This window comes from Dama dama, chromosome 13 (genome assembly GCF_033118175.1).
Source record: "Dama dama isolate Ldn47 chromosome 13, ASM3311817v1, whole genome shotgun sequence".
NCBI classification, from domain to species: Eukaryota; Metazoa; Chordata; class Mammalia; order Artiodactyla; family Cervidae; genus Dama; species Dama dama.
In genome coordinates, this window is record NC_083693.1 from 62,180,215 (window position 1) to 62,204,314 (window position 24,100).

At 36.3% G+C, this 24,100-nt stretch overlaps 1 protein-coding gene across 5 annotated transcripts in view; it reads left to right on the forward strand.

The window, feature by feature from the left end:
- The first annotated feature begins 4,234 nt into the window (after positions 1-4,234).
- Positions 4,235-24,100, forward strand: part of PRPF39 (pre-mRNA processing factor 39) — a 34,865-nt gene continuing 14,999 nt past the window's right edge. Inside the window, exons 1-5 of one of the 5 annotated variants that reach the window (XM_061159221.1) lie at positions 4,235-4,393; positions 18,689-19,035; positions 19,905-20,030; positions 20,684-20,802; positions 23,800-23,967. In XM_061159221.1, coding sequence (XP_061015204.1) covers positions 18,718-19,035; positions 19,905-20,030; positions 20,684-20,802; positions 23,800-23,967 — 731 coding nt within the window. In that variant the 5' untranslated portion in view covers positions 4,235-4,393; positions 18,689-18,717. Of the gene's footprint in view, positions 4,394-18,688; positions 19,036-19,899; positions 20,556-20,683; positions 20,803-23,799; positions 23,968-24,100 lie in introns of those variants that run through there. The other 4 variants (XM_061159224.1, XM_061159223.1, XM_061159222.1 and 1 more) reach the window with 4 other exon arrangements.

A 24,100-nucleotide genomic window follows, 5' to 3' on the forward strand; every position in this document is an offset into this window, starting at 1 on the left:
GATGTGTGAGAGGTGTCCTATTTTTCCAATTTCAATGTATATTAAAATGGGAAATATATATATTAGGTATTGACCTATCACTTTCACCTGTTATACTTGATGCAATTTTGACCTATCTCTATTAACCTAACAGTAGACCTGCGTTATAGTTTTACAGAAAATTCTCTCTGTGAACTTGCGCAAGCCACTTGCCAGATACAGGCCTCAGTTTTCTCATCTCTGACCTGTGAAGACTAGACTAGATGATTTTTAAGGTTCCATTTTGCTCTAAAATTCTGTGATTCTATGTTGTAGTTTACTCTAAGATCACTTTATTACAATTGTAGACTATCTTCATTCTTTTTCACTTCTTGTGTCATTAACAAATGTATATATTTCTAATGTATTTGGCTACTTTTTAAGTTGTGGTTCTTTGTATTAATCTGTAATTTCTGAGCACAATAGTAAAAAAAAAGTTTGAAGCTAATCTGAAAGGAAAGATGTGGCTGCTTTTCCTGTATTTATATACACTTTTATAATTACATACATCTAAAATTCATTTTCTTCTAAATGTGTTTTATTATATGCCTATTATTTAGGTCAGAAGTTAGCAAACATTTTCTGTAAAGCACCAGAAAATAAATATTTTTGGCTTCGTAAGCCACAGATTGTGGCATATTCTTTGTTTTGCGCTTTTTTTTGTTTGCTTGTTTTTTCTTCTTCTTTTTTTTTTTAAACAATCCTTTAGAAATATAAAAAAGTTCTTAGCTTGGGCCTCTGATGTAGTTTGCCAAAGCACCTGGCCTTGACTTTTGACTTCACTTGTAACTCTGAAATCATCATTAAATTTTGCTTCACCCTTTATGATACTTACTATTAAAATAGTTACAGATTCTAAATTTTATTAATTTTGACCATTGCCCTTGTTTCATTGCAAATGTGCCTACTAAAGTTACACTGCTTGTTGGACATATTGAAGGTAAATTTTAGATTTGAGGCCAAAGAAGAGCACTACTTTATGCATAAACTTAGTCATCCATTTTTTTCAGTAGATAAGAGTTTTAATTTTGCATTGAAAAAAGTACAGTAAGTATACGACTGTTAATAATGTGGAAACTTCATGCAATCTGTGTGTTTTTGTTATAAATAAAATATCCATAACCGAGTTCCACACCTTAAATATTTTTCTGTATATTAGCAACTTGTTGATACTGAGCATGCAGAAGTCTAGCATTCTACTGCCAAGAATTGTTACCAATCTGGAAGTCAAAAAGAATTGGAGACTGATAGAACTAAAGAAAAGCTGAAGGTGTAAATAAATTGAAATAAAGGAATTTTTTTTACAAGCAGTGATAATGATAAAGTCTAACCCCACCAGCACTACAAATAAAAAAATAAAAGAATTTAAATGGCATATTTACCCAACAGAATTGATAGCATATATTTATTTAAAATGTTAACCACAGGACAGTGTTCACAATATGTTAAAGGAAAAAAGCCTGACTACATACATACAGTGTCTCTATTAAATATACACACACACACAAGACAGAACTGGAATTGTATACACCAATATGAGAATAATGTTGGTCATCTCTGGGTAAAAAGTTAATTTTTTCAGTGTACTATTCTGCAATTTTTATTTTTTTTTCAGAAATGAGCAATATGTATTGCCTGTGTAATAAAATTTAAATTGCATAAAATCTGAAATTAAGGTAAAAAGAAAATAAAGAGACAAAAGTAGTGAAAAAGTGCTTAGGAAAGTAGTGATATGACTAGAAGGAAGATGAGAAGAAATGGAAGCAACAAATTATAAAGAGCATTAGGCTTCGATTTAGAAACCATGGATTTGGAACCCAGTTTTACTATTACTTGTTAAACCTTACATGTATCCTGCAGTTGGGGTGAGGTACAAAATTAACATGGGATTATGTATGAGAAGGCATTTGTAAACTCAAATTCTACGCAAAGTTAACTTTCCCAGCAGCAAATGAAGTTGAGGAAAGAAGGGCAGAAACCTATAGAAATCTTTAGTGCCAAAATAAGCTAATCCTACTTACTTTGTTGCTGGTTAGGTTAAATAGATCAAATGAAGGGAAAATCGTTTAAGTACTGTATTAACATTAATGAATTAAAGTCTCATAATGTGTACTGTAAAAGAGTACCTAAACTCTTAATTCATACTTAAACTCTTCTGTGGGCAACAATGGGGTAAACAGATTTCAAGGGATTAAAGTGAATCATAGGTTTAGCAACATAGTCTTTTTTTTTCCGTTTTAAATACTGGAGCATGGAATGCTTGATTCAGTGCTATGTAAAATTAAGACAATGGTGTGGTACCAAATTATGACCCAGTCTTGAATGTGCTGTTCACCTCTGCGTATCTTGGGTGCCTTGGCCTATACTGGGCGCTGAATAAATAGTACTTGAATAAAATGTTGAATGTTATATATGTTTGAAGTATATTCTGGAGCAATGTTTTCAAGGGTTGTGCTGAACAAATTAGAAAAGTTAACCAGTAGAAGACATAGCCGGACAGAAACACCCATCTGAAGGCATCCTGTAGCAAATGGACTTCATCCAATGTTCCAGCCTAGTAGATTGATAAGATATGCCTTTTCAATGTGTTGAAAGATTGGGAGGTTACCGCAAGTTTCAGGAGGAAAGAGGGTAGTGATCTACTTACTAGGCAGGGCTCAGAGCCAGATTCTAGACAGTAAAGGTCTAAAGAATAGAAGCACTGAGAATCCAAAGAATAGGTCTCAAAGGTACTCTCATGGCAGGCTTGACTAAACTGATGACATACTTAGATTTGGAACAGAAAGGAGTCAAAGTTAATAAAGTTTCTCACTCTAGAGATGTGGATGCTGATACCATTTAACTGAAATGGAGAATACTCCGAGGAAAAGCAGTTGGTGAGGAAGAGATAAATGTAATGCTTTCGGACCCCTGTGAGAGAAGTTGACTGTGAAGGCAGAGTTCTGAATCCATTCATTCATTCATTCATTCATTCATTCATTTGCCACTGCCAGGTTTGTGGGATATAAGTTCCCTCAGCAGGAATTGAACCAGGCCTTCAGCAGTGAAAGCGCAGAGTCCTAACCACTGGACTGCCAGGGAATTCCTGGGAGAGTTCTGAATTTAAGTTGCAGTTTTAACTTACCAAGTCTATGACCAAGAAGATAAGAGGAAAGGGAAGACAGAGAAAAGGGGAAAAAATATCCAGCTGGCATGAACAAAAAGGAAATTTTTAAATTGATGCTCATTGTTTCATCATTACGTCGTGTCCAACTCTTTTGCAACCCCCGGACTACAGCACAACAGGCTCCTCTGTCCATGTGATGTTACAGGCAAGAATACTGGAGAGGATTATCATTTCCTTCTCCTGGGGATCCTCCCAACCCAGGGATAGAACCTGTGTCTCCTGCATTGGCATGCAAATTCAAGGAATTCTTGGAAAGCATTTTCTGCATCATGCTGGTTGTGGAAGCATTTTCCCTGCAAAAAGCTGTTGAGATGCTTGAAGGTGTTTGAAAAGAGGTCAGGTGAATACTGTGGATAACGAAAAACTTCCCGGCTGGTGAAGGGATTTATGATAGAGTTAGAGACAGGAAACATCATCTTGCAGAGCCCTATTTGGGGAAGCAGACAGATTCCAGAGGAGGAAGTTACAGCCCAGTTGTTATATTACTGAATCTTGAACAAGAGATTGCCTGGTAAATGGTTGGTTAATTCAGCAATCTTGAAACAGAAACAGGAAAAGCCAGATTTAAAAAAATAATTTTTTTTTTTTTTTAAACTTCGTATGGAAGCACAACTGAAGAGTACCGCCAAGCTTGTCAAAATAACGCAGCCTTCATTCGCCCGGGGAATAATCTTACATATCCTTTTAATAATCAGCTCCTCGGGCCCCTAACTCCACTATTGTTTCACTTGCAGGAACCTGGGTGGACCCCGAGTCCAAATATCATCGTGAGATTTATGAGTTTAAGGCTGAAGTTTAGGAAGAGGGGTGAAGTTTCGGCAGCTGTTTGCCCAAAAAAGAATAACAGCATTTTCCTTGGGCGGGGCGCTGTCTGTGTTTAGGATCTGAGGTACGAAAAACCCTAAGGACCCGCTTTCTGCTTGGGAAGTCCAAGCAGACGCAACGCCGGGTAGGAGCAGCGGCCGGGCTCTCACGGCCGCGGGGCGGGGCCTGCCGGGTCCACGTCCCGCGGAGGCCGAGACCTGCGCGCGGCGCAACCACGTGACGCCCTCGTCTCCGGGGGCTCCGACGCATGCGCGCCGCGCTCTTGTCGACTGTGGTGCTGGTGGCGACTTGCTGTGTTTGTGGGGACCGAGACTGTTAAAGTGCCATCTTCGACTCAGCTGGCCCAGACTGTGGCTCATGGAATTCAGTGGCATCCGTCGTCAGGTCAGCTGGGGCGGGCGCCTTGGAACTGGCCGGGGGTGGGGGTGGGGGGGCGTGCTGATCTGATACGCCGGTCTGGAAGGGGCCTGCCTCGTTTCAGGCCGCGCTGGGGCTGCGGCCTCCCTCTCCAGCCCTGTTTTGAGGCCTGACTTGGCCTCGCGGCCCAGCTGTCCATCCCTTCTCATCCCCACCTGTTGGGTGGGGCAGTGCGAGGTTTCTTTTCTTAGACCACACGTTTCTCTGCCGGCGCCTTAGGACGGGCGGGGAATTGTGGGCCTCAACTTGGATTTAGGAAGCGCTTTGGGGGATAAGTCTAAAGCTCATGATTTGGCGAGAGCTGGGAACCAGTGTGGCTGGCACGACTGGAAGTGGAAGGGACCGAGAGGTTTGGGAGGATGTGATACAAATTGGGTAAAACTTCTAGGCCCCTTGTAGGGTGCGTTTCGCTTTCTGACTGAAGCCACATTCTGGGACTCTTGAGTCACAGCACCCCAAAGATCAGTTAAAGCTTTTGGCAGGATAGGATGGAAGCAGAAAACCAGTGTTTTATCTTTTGTAGCCAGAGACCGACACTGCTGTTTTTCTCGTTCTAAAAATCACATCTTCCGTTGGTATTATGTACTTATATTTATGCCAACTAAAATATTACCTTTAAGTTTAATATTCCTGTTCAGAAATAACAACACTTTTTTACGGCTGTAAAGGTTGAAGCCTGAAAAAGCATTGGAACTTAAGTATTTTGGGTTCCGAGAGCTAGTAAATGGATTGAAAAAACAAGCAAATCAGGTCAGGTGTATTCTTCCCCTCCCCCCATTCTAAAATTGCAGAAGTTGGAACTTTTCCACTGTTTGGCCGCTGGTAGGGATAATGTTAATGAAAGGAGTTCTGCTAAAGAAGACATGTTCTCAAGATTGTGAACTCTGGAATAATTAGGGGTTACCAAAGATGCCTAATTAGTAGGTAGTATGAGATATTTGAAGTGAGAATTGAAAAGCGAATTTTTTTGGTGTCATGATATTTGGAAGTGATTTTACTTGCTTACCTATAATTGAATACGAAAAAGAATCTTATAAATCAAATGACAGAAAGTGTGTGTAGCTTTTTTTCAAGAGAAAGATTAGTACAAAAAAAAAGATTATGTACAAAATAGATAAACAACAAGGTTCTTAACTGTATAGCACAGGAAACTGTATCAGTCTTATTTAATGATGTAAATAAAAGAAGAGAGAGAAGAGACCCTTCTGTGGTATGCTATCAAATAATACCCCATAAAATATAGGATCTAAAAATTTTTTTTGAAAAGTAGCCAGAGCGGGAAGAAGATAATTCCAGCTAAATGGTGATTTTTATTTTCCTCCAAAATATGAAGACGGTGCAAACATTTATGTAAATAAAGTCCAATTTCTGGAAAGTAGCAAGTGCTTAATATATGGAAACTTTTAAAAGGTCAGTCTGTATAAACATTCTGCTCAGCCTCTGAAAACAGTTGCCAAAGCCAGTGATTATGATAGTCTTTTTTTCCCCAAACACTTTGAGTCTTCAGATTGGCTTATCTGTGGATGAGGCACAGAATGACTTAAGGATTGCAAAGGTAGTTGATTTGCAGTACTCAAACTCCTGACTTTCAGTCCTTAGTGATGACTTCAGGTTTTTATGTGTTCTATTTAATACCTCTGTCAGCATAAATGCCTATAAAGAGATTAAAGTAATAGATCAGATTTCTCATTTTTAATTGAGTATTTCTCATTTTTAATTTAATTAAAAATTAAGTCATCCTCCAAAAGAGCTTTTAAGTGTTAAGATGGTATATTGAATCTTAGATAAATGTATCTCATAACTAAAACTTAAAATGTATGATGTAGAACTGTACTTTTTCATGTACTGCTTATTCACATTTAATATATCATTTTTCTCTTATACTTGTGTACTTCATGCATCTCATAGTTTTACATAAGAAAGTGCAAAGTAGTAAAAAGGCGTGAGTTGAGAACAGAAGGAAATTTTTGTTATTCTGAGAGAATAGCATGAGCATGTGTTGTCCTCTGTAAATGACAGTAAGGAATACTGTTGGATTAATGCCCTTTGAAAAGTTAAGTTGGGACCAGATATACCACTCAGTCGTTCAAAAATTATTGTGCTGTTGTATACTGGACACTTTCAGATTCTAGGGTTATAGTAGTGAACAAAACCAGGGACCCTGTTCTCAGCGAATTTAATATACTACTAATAATTTATGTGTAGCAGTGTTTTTCCATTTTTTTGACTGCAGCGTATAATAGGTACATGTAACATTGCAGTTTCATAATCTAGTAGTTGGATCCTGTGTGTATTTCAACAGTATGCCCTTAATGTGTGCAATGCACTCTGATTCTTTTTTTCTATTCTGTATTAAAAAAAAAAAACTGGTGCAAGGCATTCTGAGGTTTGAAGAACATTATTCAAAAGGGGAGATAATTATACTGTAACATAACAGTATAAATGAAGAGGATAGTTAATCTTTATAGCAAGGTATGTGTGATTATTTGTGCATGAGGCTTAGAGAGGTTAAGTAACATGTTCAAAGTTCCCTAAGGAGTAACTGGACCAGATTTTTAATTCCATTCTGTTCAGGTTTTAACCCAAGTGTTTTATTATACAACTTCCCAATTGTTATGAAAGTAATAAGCTAGGTTTAGGACTCTGGGTGGGGAGGGTAAGGTCTGTGATGCTCTTTTACTTGTGATGGAGTGGATTAAGTGTGTATTATACCTCCCTGTGTATTGTAGACCTGAGCTGTACTGTGAAGGAATTTATACTCTAGAGAGGAAAAGACATCGAATGAGTATCACAGATGTGATTGTGTGCCATGGAAGAATGCTGTGGAAGCATCATTGGGGGAAATTAACTAATTTGGAGGGTCTGGGAATACTTTTCAGTCAGGGATGTTTAAATTTGCCCAGATTAGTTAGTGGGCTTCAGTTAGGTTGAAGGCTTTGAGTGGGAGTGTGAGGGTGGGGTAGAGAGGTGGGGCCGCAGTGCAGACAGACAGAGGAAACTGCAAACACTAAGGTCCTGAAGCTGGAATGAGCTGAACTGGAAAACACAACAAAACTAGGTGAATGTGATATGTTAGAAAAGGGGCAAGAAGACAGAGCCTTTCAAGGAGAAAGTCATCGTTGCTGTTGGATACAGTGAAGAGTAGATCAGAAAGATGAATCAGAACATGTCCAGTTGGATATATAAACAAAGAGATTGTGACTTTGGGAGAATTTCAGAGTGGTAATAAAGAAGAATCCAAATTTAAGGGTAAATGGAGGATATAGAAAATCACTGTGGACAGTGACTTCAGCCATGAAATTAAAGACACTTGCTCCTTGGGGAAAGCAGTGACAAACCTAGACAGCGTATTACAGAGCAGAGACATCACCTTGCCAACAATGGTCCGTACAGTCAAAGCTATGGTTTTTCCAGTAGTCATGTACAGGTGTGGGAGTTGGGCCATAAAAAGGCTGAGCGCTGAAGAGTTGACGCTTTCAAATTGTGGTGCTGGAAAAGCCTCTTGAGAGTCCCTTGGACTGCAAGGAGATCAAACCTAAAGGAAATCAGCCCTGAATATTCACTGAAAGGACTGATGGTAAAGCTGAAGCTCCAGTACTTTGGCTACCTGATGCAAAGAGCCGACTCACTGGAAAAGACTCCAATGCTGGGAGAGATTGAAGGCAAAAGAAGAGGGGCGGCAGAGGAAGGATGGTTAGATAGCATCACCAACTCAGTGGACATGTATTTGAGCAAACTCTGGGAGATACGGAGGACAAAGGAGCCTGGTGTGCTGCAGTCCATGAGGTCGGAAAGAGTTGGACACAACTTAGTAACTGAACAACAAGGAGGATGTAGAGATAAACTTAGGCAGCTTCATTGTCTTTCTGTTGTACTTGAAACAAAATCTAAGTCCTCAACATAGCTTATGATTGTCCTTTGGTTGTTTTATAAGTTAAGCTAAGTTATAGTGTGTATATTATAAATTGTAATATAAAAGAGATTTTTACATATTTGAAGGGTAATGGAAGTAATCTAATATAGTAAGAGAAACTGATAAGGAGAGCGTGAAGATAATTTAAGAAGCAACATTTTTGAGAAGATAGGTGGGAGAAGTGATCCAAGTCATTAGTTTGAGCATTGACAGCAGCGGAGATACTTCATCCATTGTGACCAAGGGAAGGAGGAAAGGCAAATAATTGTAATGTATTTCAGTTTTTATAGTAGTGCTATAATAGGGGTACAGAACAAACACTTTGAGAGCAAAAGGGAGGGAAGATTATTTATAAAAGAGGTGAGGGAAAACTCCTACAGGAAAACACGGGCAGAATACTTTCTGACACGAGATTGAAGTGGTCCAGGGATTGAATCCATGTCTCCTGCATTGGCAGGCAGGAATTTTTTCCCGAATATTTCTTTACTTGGCCGTGTTAGGTCCTAATCGCAGCACATGAGACCTTCATTGCGGTGCACAGACTCTCGCTGTGGTGCTCAGGCTCTGTAGTTGTGTTGTGGCACACAGGCTCCAGAGCTCAAGAGTGCAGCTTAGTTGCTCCAGCATGTGGGAATCTTAGTTCCCTGACCAGGGATTGAACCCATGTCCCCTGCATTGCAAGGCAGATTCTTGACCTTGGACCAACAAGGAAGTCACAGCAGGTGGGTGTTTAACCTCTGGACTGCTGGGAAAGTTTGACATTGCTTTTTTTTTTTTTTTCAACATTGCTTTTTGAAAATAGACATTAGGGATTTCCCTGCAGTCCAGTGGTTATGCTCCCAATGTAGGGGGCATGGTTTCGATCCTTGGTCAGGGAACTAAAATCCTGCAAGCCGCAAAAAATAAATAATAAAATAGGTATTTACATGAGGAGGTTTACTTTGATATACTTAGTAATGGCAAATTTTAGAAAGAATTCAAGTCGAATTGAGGGATATTTAAGCAAATCCTTTCATACTGCTTCTTACTGGTCTGTTTTTCTGTGAACATGCCAAGCAAAGCAGTTATCTCAGAACATGCCTGTAATTTTCTTCCTCTAGATAGCTGCATGACTGGCTTTCCTACTACCTCATCCTCTCTTTTGTTTTATTCTTAGCACTTGATACCACATATATATTAGAAATTTACTTAGGGGAAAAAAGCCTCCATCCCCCCACTGTAATGTCTGCTCCTTGAGAACAAGGATTTTGTTTTGTTCACAGCTAAATTGTCCTCCATCTAGTATAGCCAGCAAAAAACTGGATGTTCATTATTTGAAGAGAGTAAAGCCAGAGAAGTTGGCATAGCTGGTGGGAGGTGGGGCAGGGGTGAAGGGTCATAATGAAAATGGGAAATTGAAAGAAAGTCTGTGTTGAATGGTGAGATCACAAGCCTGGTTTGTCTTCTTTGCTCCCAGAATGCTTGTTGCCTTACTCAAGGTGAAACATTCTTCTTTGGCAAAACATAACCCAAGGGAAATTGCGTAGAACACTGGCATTTAATGGATTCTACCCTCAAAGAATGCCATCCTAGGAATTCCCAATGGTTAGGACTCTGAGCTTTCACGCTAAAGGTGCAGGTTCAATTCCTGGTTGGGGAAATAAGGTCCTGTGAGCTGTGCAGCATGGCAATTTCCGCCCCCCCCCCCCCAAAAAAGAAAAAAATGCCGTCCTGCACGGAGGCCCACCCATTGCCAACTTTGTCTGGTTTGTTTGGTATTGCCTTATACTTATTCTTGAACAGAAGTTTGAAGATCACTGTACTTGAGAGACCAAAGCAAGTAGTCAAAGACACTCAGAAGACACAGTTCTGAGAACAAGAGAATTTAAAGTAAATTATAGAAATAGGAGATGCTGCACCAGTGAAAAAGGAATATTGATTATTCAGAGAATAAAGAAATGGAAGTTTAAAATTTGGCTTATATATTAAAAACTCAGTAAAAGGGTTATTGCAGAGTAGAATAAGTGAAAGGAATAGAAGAAAAATGTGGGAAAAGAAAAGTAGAGGATCAATCCAGGAGCTCCAACACCTGAGCAGTGTGAATCCAATAGAGAAAACCAAGAGGAGAAAATTATCAAATAAATAATAGAACGTAAGAACTGAATGATGTAAATAGATTAAAATAGGCCTTCCAAGTAAATGCCTTGCAGAATGATTGGAAAAGACTCATCTTAAGGCACATCGTTATCCAATTTCAGAACATCTGGGATAAACAGAGAAACTAAAAGCTTCCATGGACAGGTCACATGTAGAGGATAAGAAGTAAAAATGTCAGATTTTCTCAACAGGGACATCAGATGGTAGGAAACAGTGAATAAATTGCTTTAAAACTTTTAAGAAAAAGTATTTTCACTCTAGAATTTTATACTCATTTAATCATGAGGACTTTTTTCACCCCACATACCTTTTTTCAGAGTTACAGAAATGATTCTTTACAAGAGGAAATAAATCAAGGAAGAAATAGATTTTGTTATAAATGAGATTCACCCCAGGGGATAAGTGAAAGGAATTCTTTATATCAAAATGAAGAGACAAACCTAGATAAGACAAGCAAATCTAAATTCTTGCAGAAGGTTAGATGGTTTCAGAAAGGATGGCACCAGAAGGGGAAATGGAATTGATAAGTATGAGTGACAGTTGTTTTGAAGGACCTTTATAAGGTCTCTTCAAGGATGTGGAGTCAGTTTTCAAAGGCAGTGAAGCATATGAAAATGATAGATTTAAAGAGGTAGAAGCAAGGAAATGGGATTATAGTGTACAAAGTAGCTTGAAAAAAATGTTTACATAGACATACTAATGTAAACCTGAATATTGATTTAACCCCAGCCAAATAGAGGTACATTGGAAGCACATGAGAGGAAAGTTGTGCATGTGTATTTGGTATAATAACTAAACCTATATTTTATCTAATAGATAGCAAAAAAGATATAAAATTGAAAAGTCAAGAAGTAAAATATTTTCAGATGAATATTGTGTTGATTGCCACCAGTTTTTTGAAGTCAAAGTCAATAGGTTTTTTCCCACCTCCTAAAATCTCTGCATGACAAATTCTAGATGCACTGTAAAGTTCATTTTTATTTTCCTTGTTAATTTTAAAGTTGTTGAGCCACTAAGTCATGTCTGACTCTCGCAACTCCATGGACTGTAGCCCACCAGGTTTCTCTGTCCATGGGATTCTCCAGGCAAGAATACTGGAGTGAGTCGCCATTTCCTTCTCCAGGGGATCTTCCTAACCCAGGGATTGAACCTGGGTCTCCTGCATTGCGGGTGGATTCTTGACCACTGAGTCACCTAGGAGACAATTTTAAAGTATAACATCTTAAGTCTGAATAACACTTTCCAGGAACTTGTTTGAAGTGGTATCTTCACTTATGTGAGTTTATAGTTTTAGGACTTTGGCATGCATTTATCTCATCTGATGTTCTTAACTGCCCTATGAAGCAGATAGTATAAGTGTTACTAGTCTCCTTTCGAACTGAAGAAAGTCAGACTGACTGGAATCTCATCCTTTTAAGGGAGAGAAGTAGGACTCATCCTCCTCTAACCTCTCTTGTAATATTTACCGTACTAGTAATGAAAGAACTGAAAGTTCTAATTCCTAGTCTCTTGTATTTCCTCTTTTCTAATTGAATTATGGTTTAGCTGTCATAGTTTAGCTGTTACAGTTATAGTTTAGCTGTTTTGTCTTCCATCAAAAAATTTTTTTGCTGTAGTAAAACCACATGAGATAAAATTGACCTTCTTAACTTTTTCTTTAAAGCTGCACAGCAAGGCAGGCATGTGGGATCCTGGTTCCCCTGACTAAGAGCGAGCCTGCGCCCCCTACAGTGAGAGCTCCAGCTCTTAACCGCTTGCTCACCTGAGGAAGTCTCTTAGCCGTTTATAAGTGTACCTGTAGGCAGTGCTGTGGATTTCTCCGTCTCCAATCCCTCGTAACCACCATCAGCTTTCTGTTTCTATGAATTTGACAACTCTGAATACCTCATATAAGTAGACTCATGTAGCATTTGTCTTTTTGTGACAGGCTTATTTCACTTAGCATAATTTCCTCAGGGTAGTATATGATAGGATCCTTCATTTTAAAGACTGAACGATATTTCATTGTATGTGTATATCACATTTTATTTATTTCTTCATCTCTGTTGGACATTTGGGTTGCTTACTCCTTTGACTGTTTTGGATAGTGTGGCTGTGAACTTGGATATAGAGATAGCTCTTTGAAACCTGGCTTTCAGTTAGTTTGAATATATACTCAGAAGTGGGATTTTGGATTATATGGTAGTTCTATTTTTAGTTTTTTGAGGAAACCCCATTTTGTTTTCTATATCAGTTGCACCATCTTATAATCCCACCATAAGTGTACAAAGGTTCCAGTTGCACCTCATTCTTGCCAAAACTTACTTCCTGTTTTATTTATGTATTTTTTGATAGTAGCCATCCTAATGGGTGTGAGGTGATATTGTGAATTCCATTTGCATTTCTATGTTAATCAGTGATACTGAGCATCTTTTCATGTGTTTGTTAGCCAGTTGTGTATCTTCTTTGAAGAAATGTCTGTTTAAATCATTGTTTTCATTTTTTAACTGAGTTTTTGTTCAATTATAGTTCTTTATGTATTTTATGTACTAACTACTAATCAGATATAAGATTTACAGATGTTTCCTCCTTTTCTGCGATTGGCCTTTTAACTTGTGTCCTTTGATGCACAGAAGTTTTAGTTTGATGTACCTCCGTTTGTCTGTTTTTGCTTTTGTTGCCTGTGCTTTTGGTATCATAGCCAAGAAAGCATTGCCAAGTCCACTTTCATGAAACTTTCCCCCTATGTTTTCTTCTAGGAGTTCTATAGTTTTAGGTTTTACTTTTAGGTTTTTAATCCACTTGGGGTTAATTTTTATATATGCTGTAAGTTAAGGGTTTAGCTCCCTTTTTTTTAGCATGTGACTATCCAGTTTTCCCAGCACCATTTGTTTCAGAGACTGTCTTTTCCCCATTGAGTAATCTTGTAACCCTTGTCCAACATTATTTCTGGGCTTTATGTTTTTATTCTGTTGGTCTGTTTATCTTTATGCTAGTACCACACTGTTGTCTTCTTCCTTTTGATAATTATTTTTTTACACCTTTGCCATTTTATGTCACAAGTTCAAAGTTAATGGTTGTTGTTAAGAATATACTGGTACTAGTTAGTAATTGCCACATTATGAAGTATATGTTAGAGTAACTTATTTAAAAATAACTTTAGTGTGTTTTTCTTTTGGTCTTGTGATTTTTGAAGTAATCAGAAAAATGATCTCCCTGAGGATAAGGCTGATGTTCTTAATTTTTGTAACACTATAATTGCAGGGTGTGGAGTAACTGATAGTCTGTGATGATGCAGGGGTGTGGTAAACTTGCTGATTCCAGAAAAAAACTTACGTCCCACTTAAGTATGCAATTAGAATAGGGCAGGTAGTAAATGACTCAGAATGTATCAACAAACAATTTTTTTTTGTTTGTTTTGGCAGTATGCTTTGAAATAAAAAAAACACAAAATAATGACTAATTTATGTCTGGAAAATTAATCTTCAGTAGTGTCTTGTCTTTAATGTAGGGGACAAAAGAGACCAAAATAAGTTGAAAAGCTTCTGTGCCTTTTCCTAGGATCAAAAATGGTAAACCTGGAAAAGTTTATGACAACAGTCAGCAATTCAGTAGAAGGAAACTGTTTTTTCTAGATTTGACTGTTTATTATTTTTTTCTCAAATTCCTCTTGTTCTACCCTGCTTACTTGTATTTCACTTTCCCAGTGTTTATGACAATAGTCAGCAATTCAGTAGAAGGAAACTGTTTTTTCTAGATTTGACTGTTTACTATTTTTTCTCAAATTCCTCTTGTTCTACCCTGCTTACTTGTATTTCACTTTCCCAATGCAGGCCCTCTTCATTCTGATCAGTCTTATCTCCTTGTCTTGGAACCATTCCTAATTTCCATCTTCTTGTCTGCTGTTAATAAGAAAGGTTGTTCTGTCAAGTCAAGTGGGCTATTTCCTGTTTTGGAATAATTTATCATTTTTTTCTGTTGTTAAAAGCTATAGCTTTTCAAAGTGAAGACTAAATTCTGTGTTTCATAAAGTTTTGCTAGATGTCTATGGTTTTCAATAGATTTCTCTAAATTTTGACTTGTTTCATTTGAAATTTTATATAATTGCTTTGCATGTTTTTGATCTCTTTCCAACTAGTTCATAAGCCTTAGATTGAAAACTATCTGTGTATTTTCTGCAAGGAATGTAGTATAGTGCTGGATATGCATCAGGTAGTGGAAACTTTCTGTCCTCACCCGACCTCTCTCCACTTCCCTTTGTCTTCACCCCTTCTCTACCTCCTTTTAAAAAAATACTCCCCGGAGTTACCTGGTGATAACTAATTCTTTCAGTGGCATTCAGCCTCAGATTCACTTGATTTAACATTTTAAATTTATCCTTTTTTTGGGAAAAATTTTGCTTCATACTGCATTTTTAAATAAATTTTAAATTTATCCTTTGTGGGGGGAAATTTTCTTCATACTGCATTTTGAGATACAATATAATCGTACTGCATTTTATTTTATTTATTTTTTTATCTTTTATTTTTTTCCCATTTATTTTTATTACTTGGAGGCTAATTACTTTACAATACTGTAGTGGTTTTTGCCATACACTGACATGAATCAGCCATGGTTTACACGTGTCCCCATCCTGAACCCCCCTCCCACCTCCCTCCCCATCCCATCCCTCTGGGTCGTCCCAGTGCACCAGCCCCGGCGATCTGTTTCACACTTGGTAATATACATGTTTCGATGCTGTTCTCTCAAATCATCCTACCCTAGCCTTTTCCCATAGAGTCCAAAAGTCTGTTCTGTACATCTCTGTTTTTCTGTCTTGCGTATAGGGTTATCATTACCATTTTTTTAAATTCCATATATTTGCGTTAGTATATTGTATTGATGTTTATCTTTCTGGCTTTCTTCACTCTGTATAATGGGCTGCAGTTTTCTCCATCTCATTAGAACTGATTCAAATGCATTCTTTTTAATGGCTGAGTAATATTCCATGGTGTATATGTACCACAGCTTCCTTATCCCTTTGTCTGCTGATGGTCATCTAGGTTGCTTCCATGTCCTGGCTATTATAAACAGTGCTGCGATGAACATTGGGGTGCACGTGTCTCTTTCAGATCTGGTTTCCTCAGTGTGTATGCCCAGGAGTGGGATTGCTGGGTCATATGGCAGTTCTATTTCCAGTTTTTTAAGGAATCTCCACACTGTTCTACATAGCGGCTGTACTAGTTTGCATTCCTACCAACAGTGTAAGAGGGTTCCCTTTTCTCCACACCCTCTCCAGCATTTATTGCTTGTAGACTTTTGGATAGCAGCCATCCTGACTGGCATGTAATGGTACCTCATTGTGGTTTTGATTTGCATTTCTCTGATAATGAGTGATGTTGAGCATCTTTTCATGTGTTTGTTAGCCATCTGTATGTCTTCTTTGGAGAAATGTCTGTTTAGTTCTTTGGCCCATTTTTTGATTGGGTCATTTATTTTTCTGGAATTGAGCTTCAGGAGTTGCTTGTATATTTTTGAGATTAATCCTTTGTCTGTTGCTTCGTTTGCTATTGTTTTCTCCCAATCTGAGGGCTGTCTTTTCACCTTGCTTATAGTTTCCTTTGTTGTGCAAAAGCTTTTACGTTTAATTAGGTCCCATTTGTTTATTTTTGCTTTTATTTCCAGTATTCTGGGAGGTGGGTCATAGAGGATCTTGCTGTGATTTATGTTGGAGAGTGTTTTTTGCCTATGTTCTCCTCTAGGAGTTTTATAGTTTCTGGTCTTACATTTAGATCTTTAATCCATTTTGAGTTTATTTTTGTGTATGGTGTTAGAAAGTGTTCTAGTTTCATTCTTTTACAAGTGGTTGACCAGTTTTCCCAGCACCACTTGTTAAAGAGGTTGTCTTTTTTCCATTGTATATCCTTGCCTCCTTTGTCGAAGATAAGGTGTCCATAGGTTCGTGGATTTATCTCTGGGCTTTCTACTTTGTTCCATTGATCTATATTTCTGTCTTTGTGCCAATACCATACTGTCTTGAAGACTGTGGCTTTGTAGTAGAGCTTGAAGTCAGGAAGGTTGATTCCTCCAGTTCCATCATACTGCATTTTAAAATCTGGAGTTCAAATCTCCATGACAATCTAAAAGATGCCCTCCACACACACACAAAGAATATATGGATAATATGGACTGAGGATGTGAAGTAGCATTTAAGAAAAATAAGAACATAGAAATTCAACCTCCTTGTAGTCAAAGAAATGCACATCAAAATAAGGTACTACTTTCTGTTTTTCATTTTTAATCAGATGAGCAAAAATTAAGCTTCTTGATACCTAGTGCTAACGGGGGGAGATGGAAAAATGGAACATTCTCATGCATTGTTTGTGGGTTAGTTAGGAATGTACTTTTCTGAAAGTAATAGAAAAACCCACTTATTGATAATAGTTTAAGCAAATAGGGACTTATTTTCTGTTGCAGTATAAAGTTGGCATGTTAGCAGTTTGATGATGTCGGGGCTGGCATTTCTTCATTTTTCTGGCCAGTTCTTTTGACTTGTTAATATCGGTTATTTCAGATATGTTCACATGCAAGATAAGAATAAAGTGGTAGAGCCAACACTATTTGCTGACTGTCTTTTTTGTCAAAAAAGCAAAATCTTTACAAGAGCTCTGCAGCAGATGTCTTTTCAGTCTCATAATCCTTACACAGGGTTAGGTATATTGCCGCGCTGAACAAAAACAAGCATCAGCCCAGTTATATAGGGAGAACAACCATTAACACCAACTAATATTTTTAGTGTATTTTATTTGGTATAAATTCTTACAGATCTGTGTGTAGCATCTATATAATATACATGTAGTAGATATCTTTCTCTGTTAACACAGGTGCACATACTTCTTGTATTATTTCATTGTACAGTTATGGCATTTATTAAAGCAATGTACTTAATACTGCCATCTCTTTTCGCTATAATACAGTGTTCCAGGGAATGCTTTTAATCAAATGCTTTTTGACTGATTATTTATCTAACATAAAATATGCACAATTGCCATTTGGTATATTTTCCATGAATGTCCTCCAGATAGATCTTTTTAATTGTTGCCAATTTGATATCTCATTGTTTAATTTACATCTTTATTAGCAAAGCTACAGTCCTTTCATATGTTTATTGGTCACTTGGATTTCTTTCTTTGAATTACTACCTTTAAAGCCTTAATCCTCTTTTAAATTATATTGTACTGTGTTAACTACTTATGTATTCAGAGTGTAGTTTAGGAGTAAATCAATTTTATGGTCTGTTTAGTTTTGAGAATAATCCCTAATTTTAAAAAAAGATATGCCATATAATTTAATGATTCAGGTTCCATTTAAACTGTTAGTGGAAGAGATGAAGTGAATTGTGAAAAAATAATAATTCTTTATTATTTTATGGCTTTAACTGTAAGATGACATAATTTAAAAGATTTTACGAAGTAACTATCCAGGTGGTAAAACTTTCATAAGTACAGTGTTTTGTGCTTTTTTTGTTTTTTTCTTCTGGCTGCCTGGCTTGTGGGATCTAAGTCCCCCAACCAGGGATCAAACCCAGGGCCCCTGCAGTGAGAGCACTGGGCTGCCAAGGAATTCTCTCATGAATATGTTTTTAATAATATTTAATCACTTTAAAAGTCACTCTTTAATTTTTTTTAAATAATATATGTCTTCTGTAATAAAGTCTTCTAGAATTAAAAATTATAAATATATTTCAACAGTATTAACCTTCTCTTTTCTAAAAATCTGCCTTGAGCTATGTTATGCATTTCCCTCTGGAACATTTAGGTCCATTATCACAGTATGTTTTATTAGTTTTACCTGTAGTCTCCAGGATAGATATTAAAAATGTTGCTGTTTGTCAGGATTGGTAGCAGGATAGAATTCCTACATTAAATTTTAGATTCTTAGCTAGCTGAGAAGCATTGAATTCAAGCATTGAATTCAATATGGTTGCTTCTTTAGGGAGCTAGCACAATATTCAGTTGTTTTATAGATGAAAGAACTAGTTTTTGCTCAGCCAACAATAAGTGGCAGAATTTTGGAACATTTATATGTTACAGAATTTGATTTATAATGTAAAAACTGTTAAACCTGATTATGACGTATAGGAGAGTTCAAGAATCAAGTTAATGTATTCTTTTAATAGCTAATTTAGGCTTTTAAAAGATGGCTTTGATAATGCCAGATAAACATTTGGAAGATGTTTCTCTTTGTTTCCACAGATCATTAACTGAAGGCGAAATAAACAGCTATGCAAAACTCTCACATGGAGGAGTACAGAAATCCCAGTAACGGCAGCATAGGCAGCAGTTCAGAGGCAGTGGTAGAGCAGCCTGCTGACTTTAGTACTGAGATTATGAATGTTACAGAAATGGAGCAGTCACCCGATGGATCTCCTAGTGTGAACACAGCTACAGAGGAAAATGAAATAGCAAGTACTGTGGACCTTCCAGTGACAGAAACAGAAGCAAATTTCCCTCCAGAATATGAAAAGTTTTGGAAAACTGTAGAAAGTAATCCTCAGGATTTTACAGGCTGGGTATATTTGCTTCAGTATGTAGAACAGGAGGTTAGTAACTATTTCAATGGGATTAGATTAAACAACTAATATCAGACTAAGCCGTATTGTTGTGTGATTGAAGTTGCCTCTTTTATAATTTTCAGATTAAGTTGACTAAATTATATGTATTTTAGCTTCAAAAAATAGCTATCATGGCATTTGTACATTATAGAAAGTATTATAATCAAATTCTAATGTTTGTAAAGACTGGTATGTGTACGTATATGTGTATAAAATTGCTAAAATTAAAAAAAAATTACCCTGCTGTTTGACAGAATGAGTTCCTTCTGTTTCAAAGCTGTCGAGTGTATAGTTTTTAAGCCTGCCGTTTATTTTATTTGAGATAATACAGGCATACCTCATTTTATTGCACTTTACTTTATTGAACTTCATAGATACTACATTTTTCACAAAGGTTTGTGGCAATCCTGCATTGAGAACGTCTGTTGGTGCTGTTTTTCCAACAGTGTTTGCTCACTTCCTGTCTTGTTCACATGTTTGATGTTTTTTACCATGTTTCAGACTTTCTCATTATTTGTTATAGTCATCTGTGATCAGTGGTATTTGATATTACTGTTTTATAGTTGTTTTGGCAATTCTTAGCAATAAAGTAGTTTAAGGTATGTATGTTGCTTTTTTTAGACATAATACTATTGTGTACTTAGTAGACTACAGTAGAATATAAACAGAATTTTTATGTGCACTTGGAAACAAAAAAAATTGCATGACCTGTTTTATTGTGATACACATTTTGTAACAGTGGTCTGAAATCAAACCCGCAATACTTCTGAGGTATGCCTGTACATTAGAAAGAATAATAAATGCTTTTGTGACAGAAATTTTCAAGATGTTTAAACACTTTGTTTTATTTTCATCAGAATCACTTGATGGCTGCCAGGAAAGCATTTGACAAATTTTTCATACACTATCCGTATTGCTATGGTTATTGGAAAAAGTATGCAGACCTTGAAAAGCGACATGACAACATTAAACAATCAGATGAGGTGCGTACATTACTGAATAAAATTATCTCCATTAGGTACTGTAAGCCAAATAATAACAAAGCAAAGACTTTTTTTTTTTTTTTGGCTGGCAGTACCTACGATTTGTGGTCAAACGATTTTATAGGGTATTTTATTTGCATTTGTCACTCTTGTGGCATTTGTAGCTAATATTTTCTCTCTTTGTTGGCAGGTGCGTTAAACCTCTACAGTTTGTCAAGCTTTGCAGTGCAAGCCTCTGTATTACACTGCAGCTTAACAAGTAGGGCAGGGCTTTTCTCTCACTTACATTTGTTTCTCATTTTCCAAACAATATAGTTGGTTTGCTAGTCACATTTGCTACGTCTTATTGCATTTTTGGTCAGACGCTGTCATTGATGCTCTAATGGGTCTGTGCCCTATGGTCTGTAACCCAAAGCCTGCCCACACAGCCCGGTCAGAATGCAGGGACTGCTGCGCTTTGAAGATCAAGACTCTGCACGTGGGGATCAGAACATTGCCATGTTCTATCCAACCTCCACCCAAATGGTAATGGTAGATTATTTAAACAAAATTCCAGTAATTAGTATTTCTAAGGTTCACCGGATAACACAGTGTTGCCTCTCTGTTAAGACATAATTAAATATTTGAAGTACAGTTTGTTGTTTTCTTCTTAGGTGTATCGCCGGGGACTTCAGGCAATACCTCTGAGTGTTGACCTTTGGATACATTATATAAACTTCTTAAAAGAAACACTGGACCCTGGTGATCCTGAGACGAACAGTACTGTACGAGGGTATGTGAAAATAAGTATTTAAAGACATAAATAAGTCAGGTTTTCTGATATTGATAGTAGAACTATTTGTCAATGCTAAACTGAAAGTTTAACTTTCGTATACTTCTTTTTCACTATAAAAAAAATACCCTAGTAAACTTACGCATGATTATTAAAAAATATACATAATAAAGTCCTCCACCATTCCATATCCTGTTTTCTTACGTCTCCAATCCATCTCCCTTCATAGTAAATGAATTGGTGTTTATTCTTTGAGATACACATAGATATACATATATATATGTGTGTATACCGTTATACATATTTGTCTTTTTTTTTTTTTAATAGTGTTCTAGACTTGCTCCCTACCATTTTTTAACCTTATAGTATCAAGGTAGTGTATTTTATTTAACCAGATCTTTATAGGAAATAGTGCTGTAGTGAACATCTCAAGTCAGTATTTATGTAGAGCACTATAGAAATGGAACTTGTGTCAAAGGAAATACACAGCTACATTTATCAAATGTAAAGTGGTACCAGCTTTAAACTGTTGTGGTGTGTGAGGGTAGTCATTTTCCCAGTCATGGCATATTTTTTTTAACCTCCTGTAGTGTTTCATTATCTGAATTCACGTATCTCTAGGTTCCTTGGTTTACATATCTTGGTTTACCATCTTTTCAGATGCTATCTATATAAGCCATTTTCACATTGCCTGTTTATATGATTTGATTATTTTACTTTGGAATTGTCCTTATTGCTGATTATAGGAGTTTAAAATGTATTTTTGGTTTTTATTTTTATCAAAGTATGTGCATATAGTTTAGACAGTTAATATTAAACTACTTGTAACAAAAAGTGGTCCCTTCACCTCTCTTCAGATATTTTAGCTCTTTGTTCTATTATTTTCCAACATGTTGATAGCAATAGCACTCTACTGCTTTCTGCTTCTCTTTCACTAACTGTAGATATTATCATTCTGTTATGGTATATGAGAATTTTTAGTTCATTTATATCCTGTCTTCCCATTCCTCATCTTTCTTATATGGATAGGTTTCATAGCTTTTTGTTTTTCCTTTGATTACCCCTTCTCTTACCTCTGCCTCTTTTTCCATTTGCCTGGCTTTCTTGGAACACTTAAAATTTTCTACCCCTTCCAGCAGCTACTTTCAGTAGTCAATACTAATACTTTCCACAATTACAAATGCTATCTGTGTAAGTTATTTTTTTGAAAGTAAAAAAATGCATGTATTGTGTTATTCTACTTAATCTGAAAATTATAGAAAGAGAATTTTGTTCTGAGATCTGTAAATTCTACCCTGGCCCCTTGGAGATACCCTCCTGGGACCCCCTCTTCTGTAATATGCACTGGTGGTTCTATTCTGAGTCTTTTGTGTGGCAGCTGTTTACAGGTTTCCTCATTACCATCATCCTAGGATTTGTCTTTACCTTCTAAATTCTGTTTACTAGTTTATTGATTAGATTCTGTTCTTTCTTGGTTCTTGCATACCTTTAGAGGAGTGAATTCCGTAACTTCCTGATAAAGGATGTTTGGAATGAAAAAAAATTTTTTTAATCTGTATATCTGAAACATCCAGTTGATGAATCCCGTGGGGTATAGAATTTTGAGTTGAAAGTAATACTTCCTTAGGGCCTTAAAGCATTTTCCATTGGGTTCATGTAGAGGTGTTTGTTTTTTTTCTTAACATGGTTCAGTTTTCAGTCTTTTATTACTTTCTGAGTTTTGTGCCTGTCTTGACAAGAATATATAAATCATGAGTTTTCTACTAATTGTTTTTGTAGACTTATTTTTTCTGTCCTTCATTTATCTGATTCTTAGTTTGTACCTTTTGTGAGACAGATTAACCTTAGTTTGTGTCTTTTGTGAATCAGAGATTAACATTTTTTTTTTCTCCCATTTGTTGAACTGTCTTTTCTTCATTGGCTTATTTTTTTCTGTATGGATTTAAAATACAAATACTTTTTTATCATATTCTAAATTGTCACATGTATATGGGTTTATTTTCTTGAGAACTGTTGTATTAATTCATTTTGATGATACTGGGTCAGTGTTGTGCCTTTAATTTCTATAGCTTCCTAGTTTCCTTGGAGACCTTTCAGGAAGAAGCCTGCTTCTTTATCCTTTTAGAAAAATATTTTGTATTTTTATGTGTTAGATGAATGTTAGAATTTGTTTTCTCTGTTCCACCTAATTCTTAGTGCTTTGATTGGGATTCTGTTTAGTTTTAGATTACTTTAGGTAGTATAGTTCTATACTGTTAAAAATCCCTCTTGATTATAATATTTATTTTGAAAATATGTATCTAAAATTTTATCCCATTGAGGTATCAAATCCTGTGATTAAAATTGCTTACAGAAATCTCTTGAAATGAGCGTAAATATTTTAAAATGAAGGACTTTTTAGTAAACTTTAATTGTGGAATTTTAGAATCAGGAGAGAATTTTGAGTTTTAAAGTATATGTATATTTCTCATTACCCAAAGAGGCAGCTGGGCCCCCTCGTTGGAGAGGTGCTTTGTCAGAAAACTGTTTCTTAAGATAAATTTTGTCACTTTGTCTTTTGCCCTAGAGGAATCTATTCAACATACATTTCAAGTTTAGTGAGTATTTTAGTGTCTGCTCTGTCACTCTTACATGTTTGTAGTGTAACTTGCATTGCAAATTTATAGCATATAAAATAATATACAGCTACATAAAAGTACATTTATCTATTCCCTTTATATTTTCCCTTTTTTTAAGCAGCTGTCATACACACTTGTCTATTTTTCCTTCTTTTAATCTGTACTTGTAAAGTTGCATGTAATTTTGAATTTAGCATTATCTTCTAAAATTTAGAAATATTTTGTTTTTAAAATTGAGATATAATTGACATATAAATTATATTAATTTCAAATGTATGACTTATTGATTTGATACTTTTATATATTGCAAAATGCAGAAATAATATACTTAAAGTGATTTTATCTTGGAAAATAACGCAGAGGTAATTTAATTTTTCAGAACGTTTGAGCATGCTGTTCTAGCTGCGGGAACAGATTTCCGATCGGACAGACTGTGGGAGATGTACATAAACTGGGAAAACGAACAGGGAAACCTGAGAGAAGTGACAGCTATATATGATCGTATTCTTGGTATTCCAACACAGCTATATAGTCATCATTTTCAGAGGTGGGTGGAAAAATCAGATCATTAAAATTTTTTTGTGATTACTCAGGTAATTATTTCTAATATTGAGGATAATTATTCTCTTGAAATGTAAGATTCTATTAGATGCAAACAAATTTATTTTGTTCAATAATCA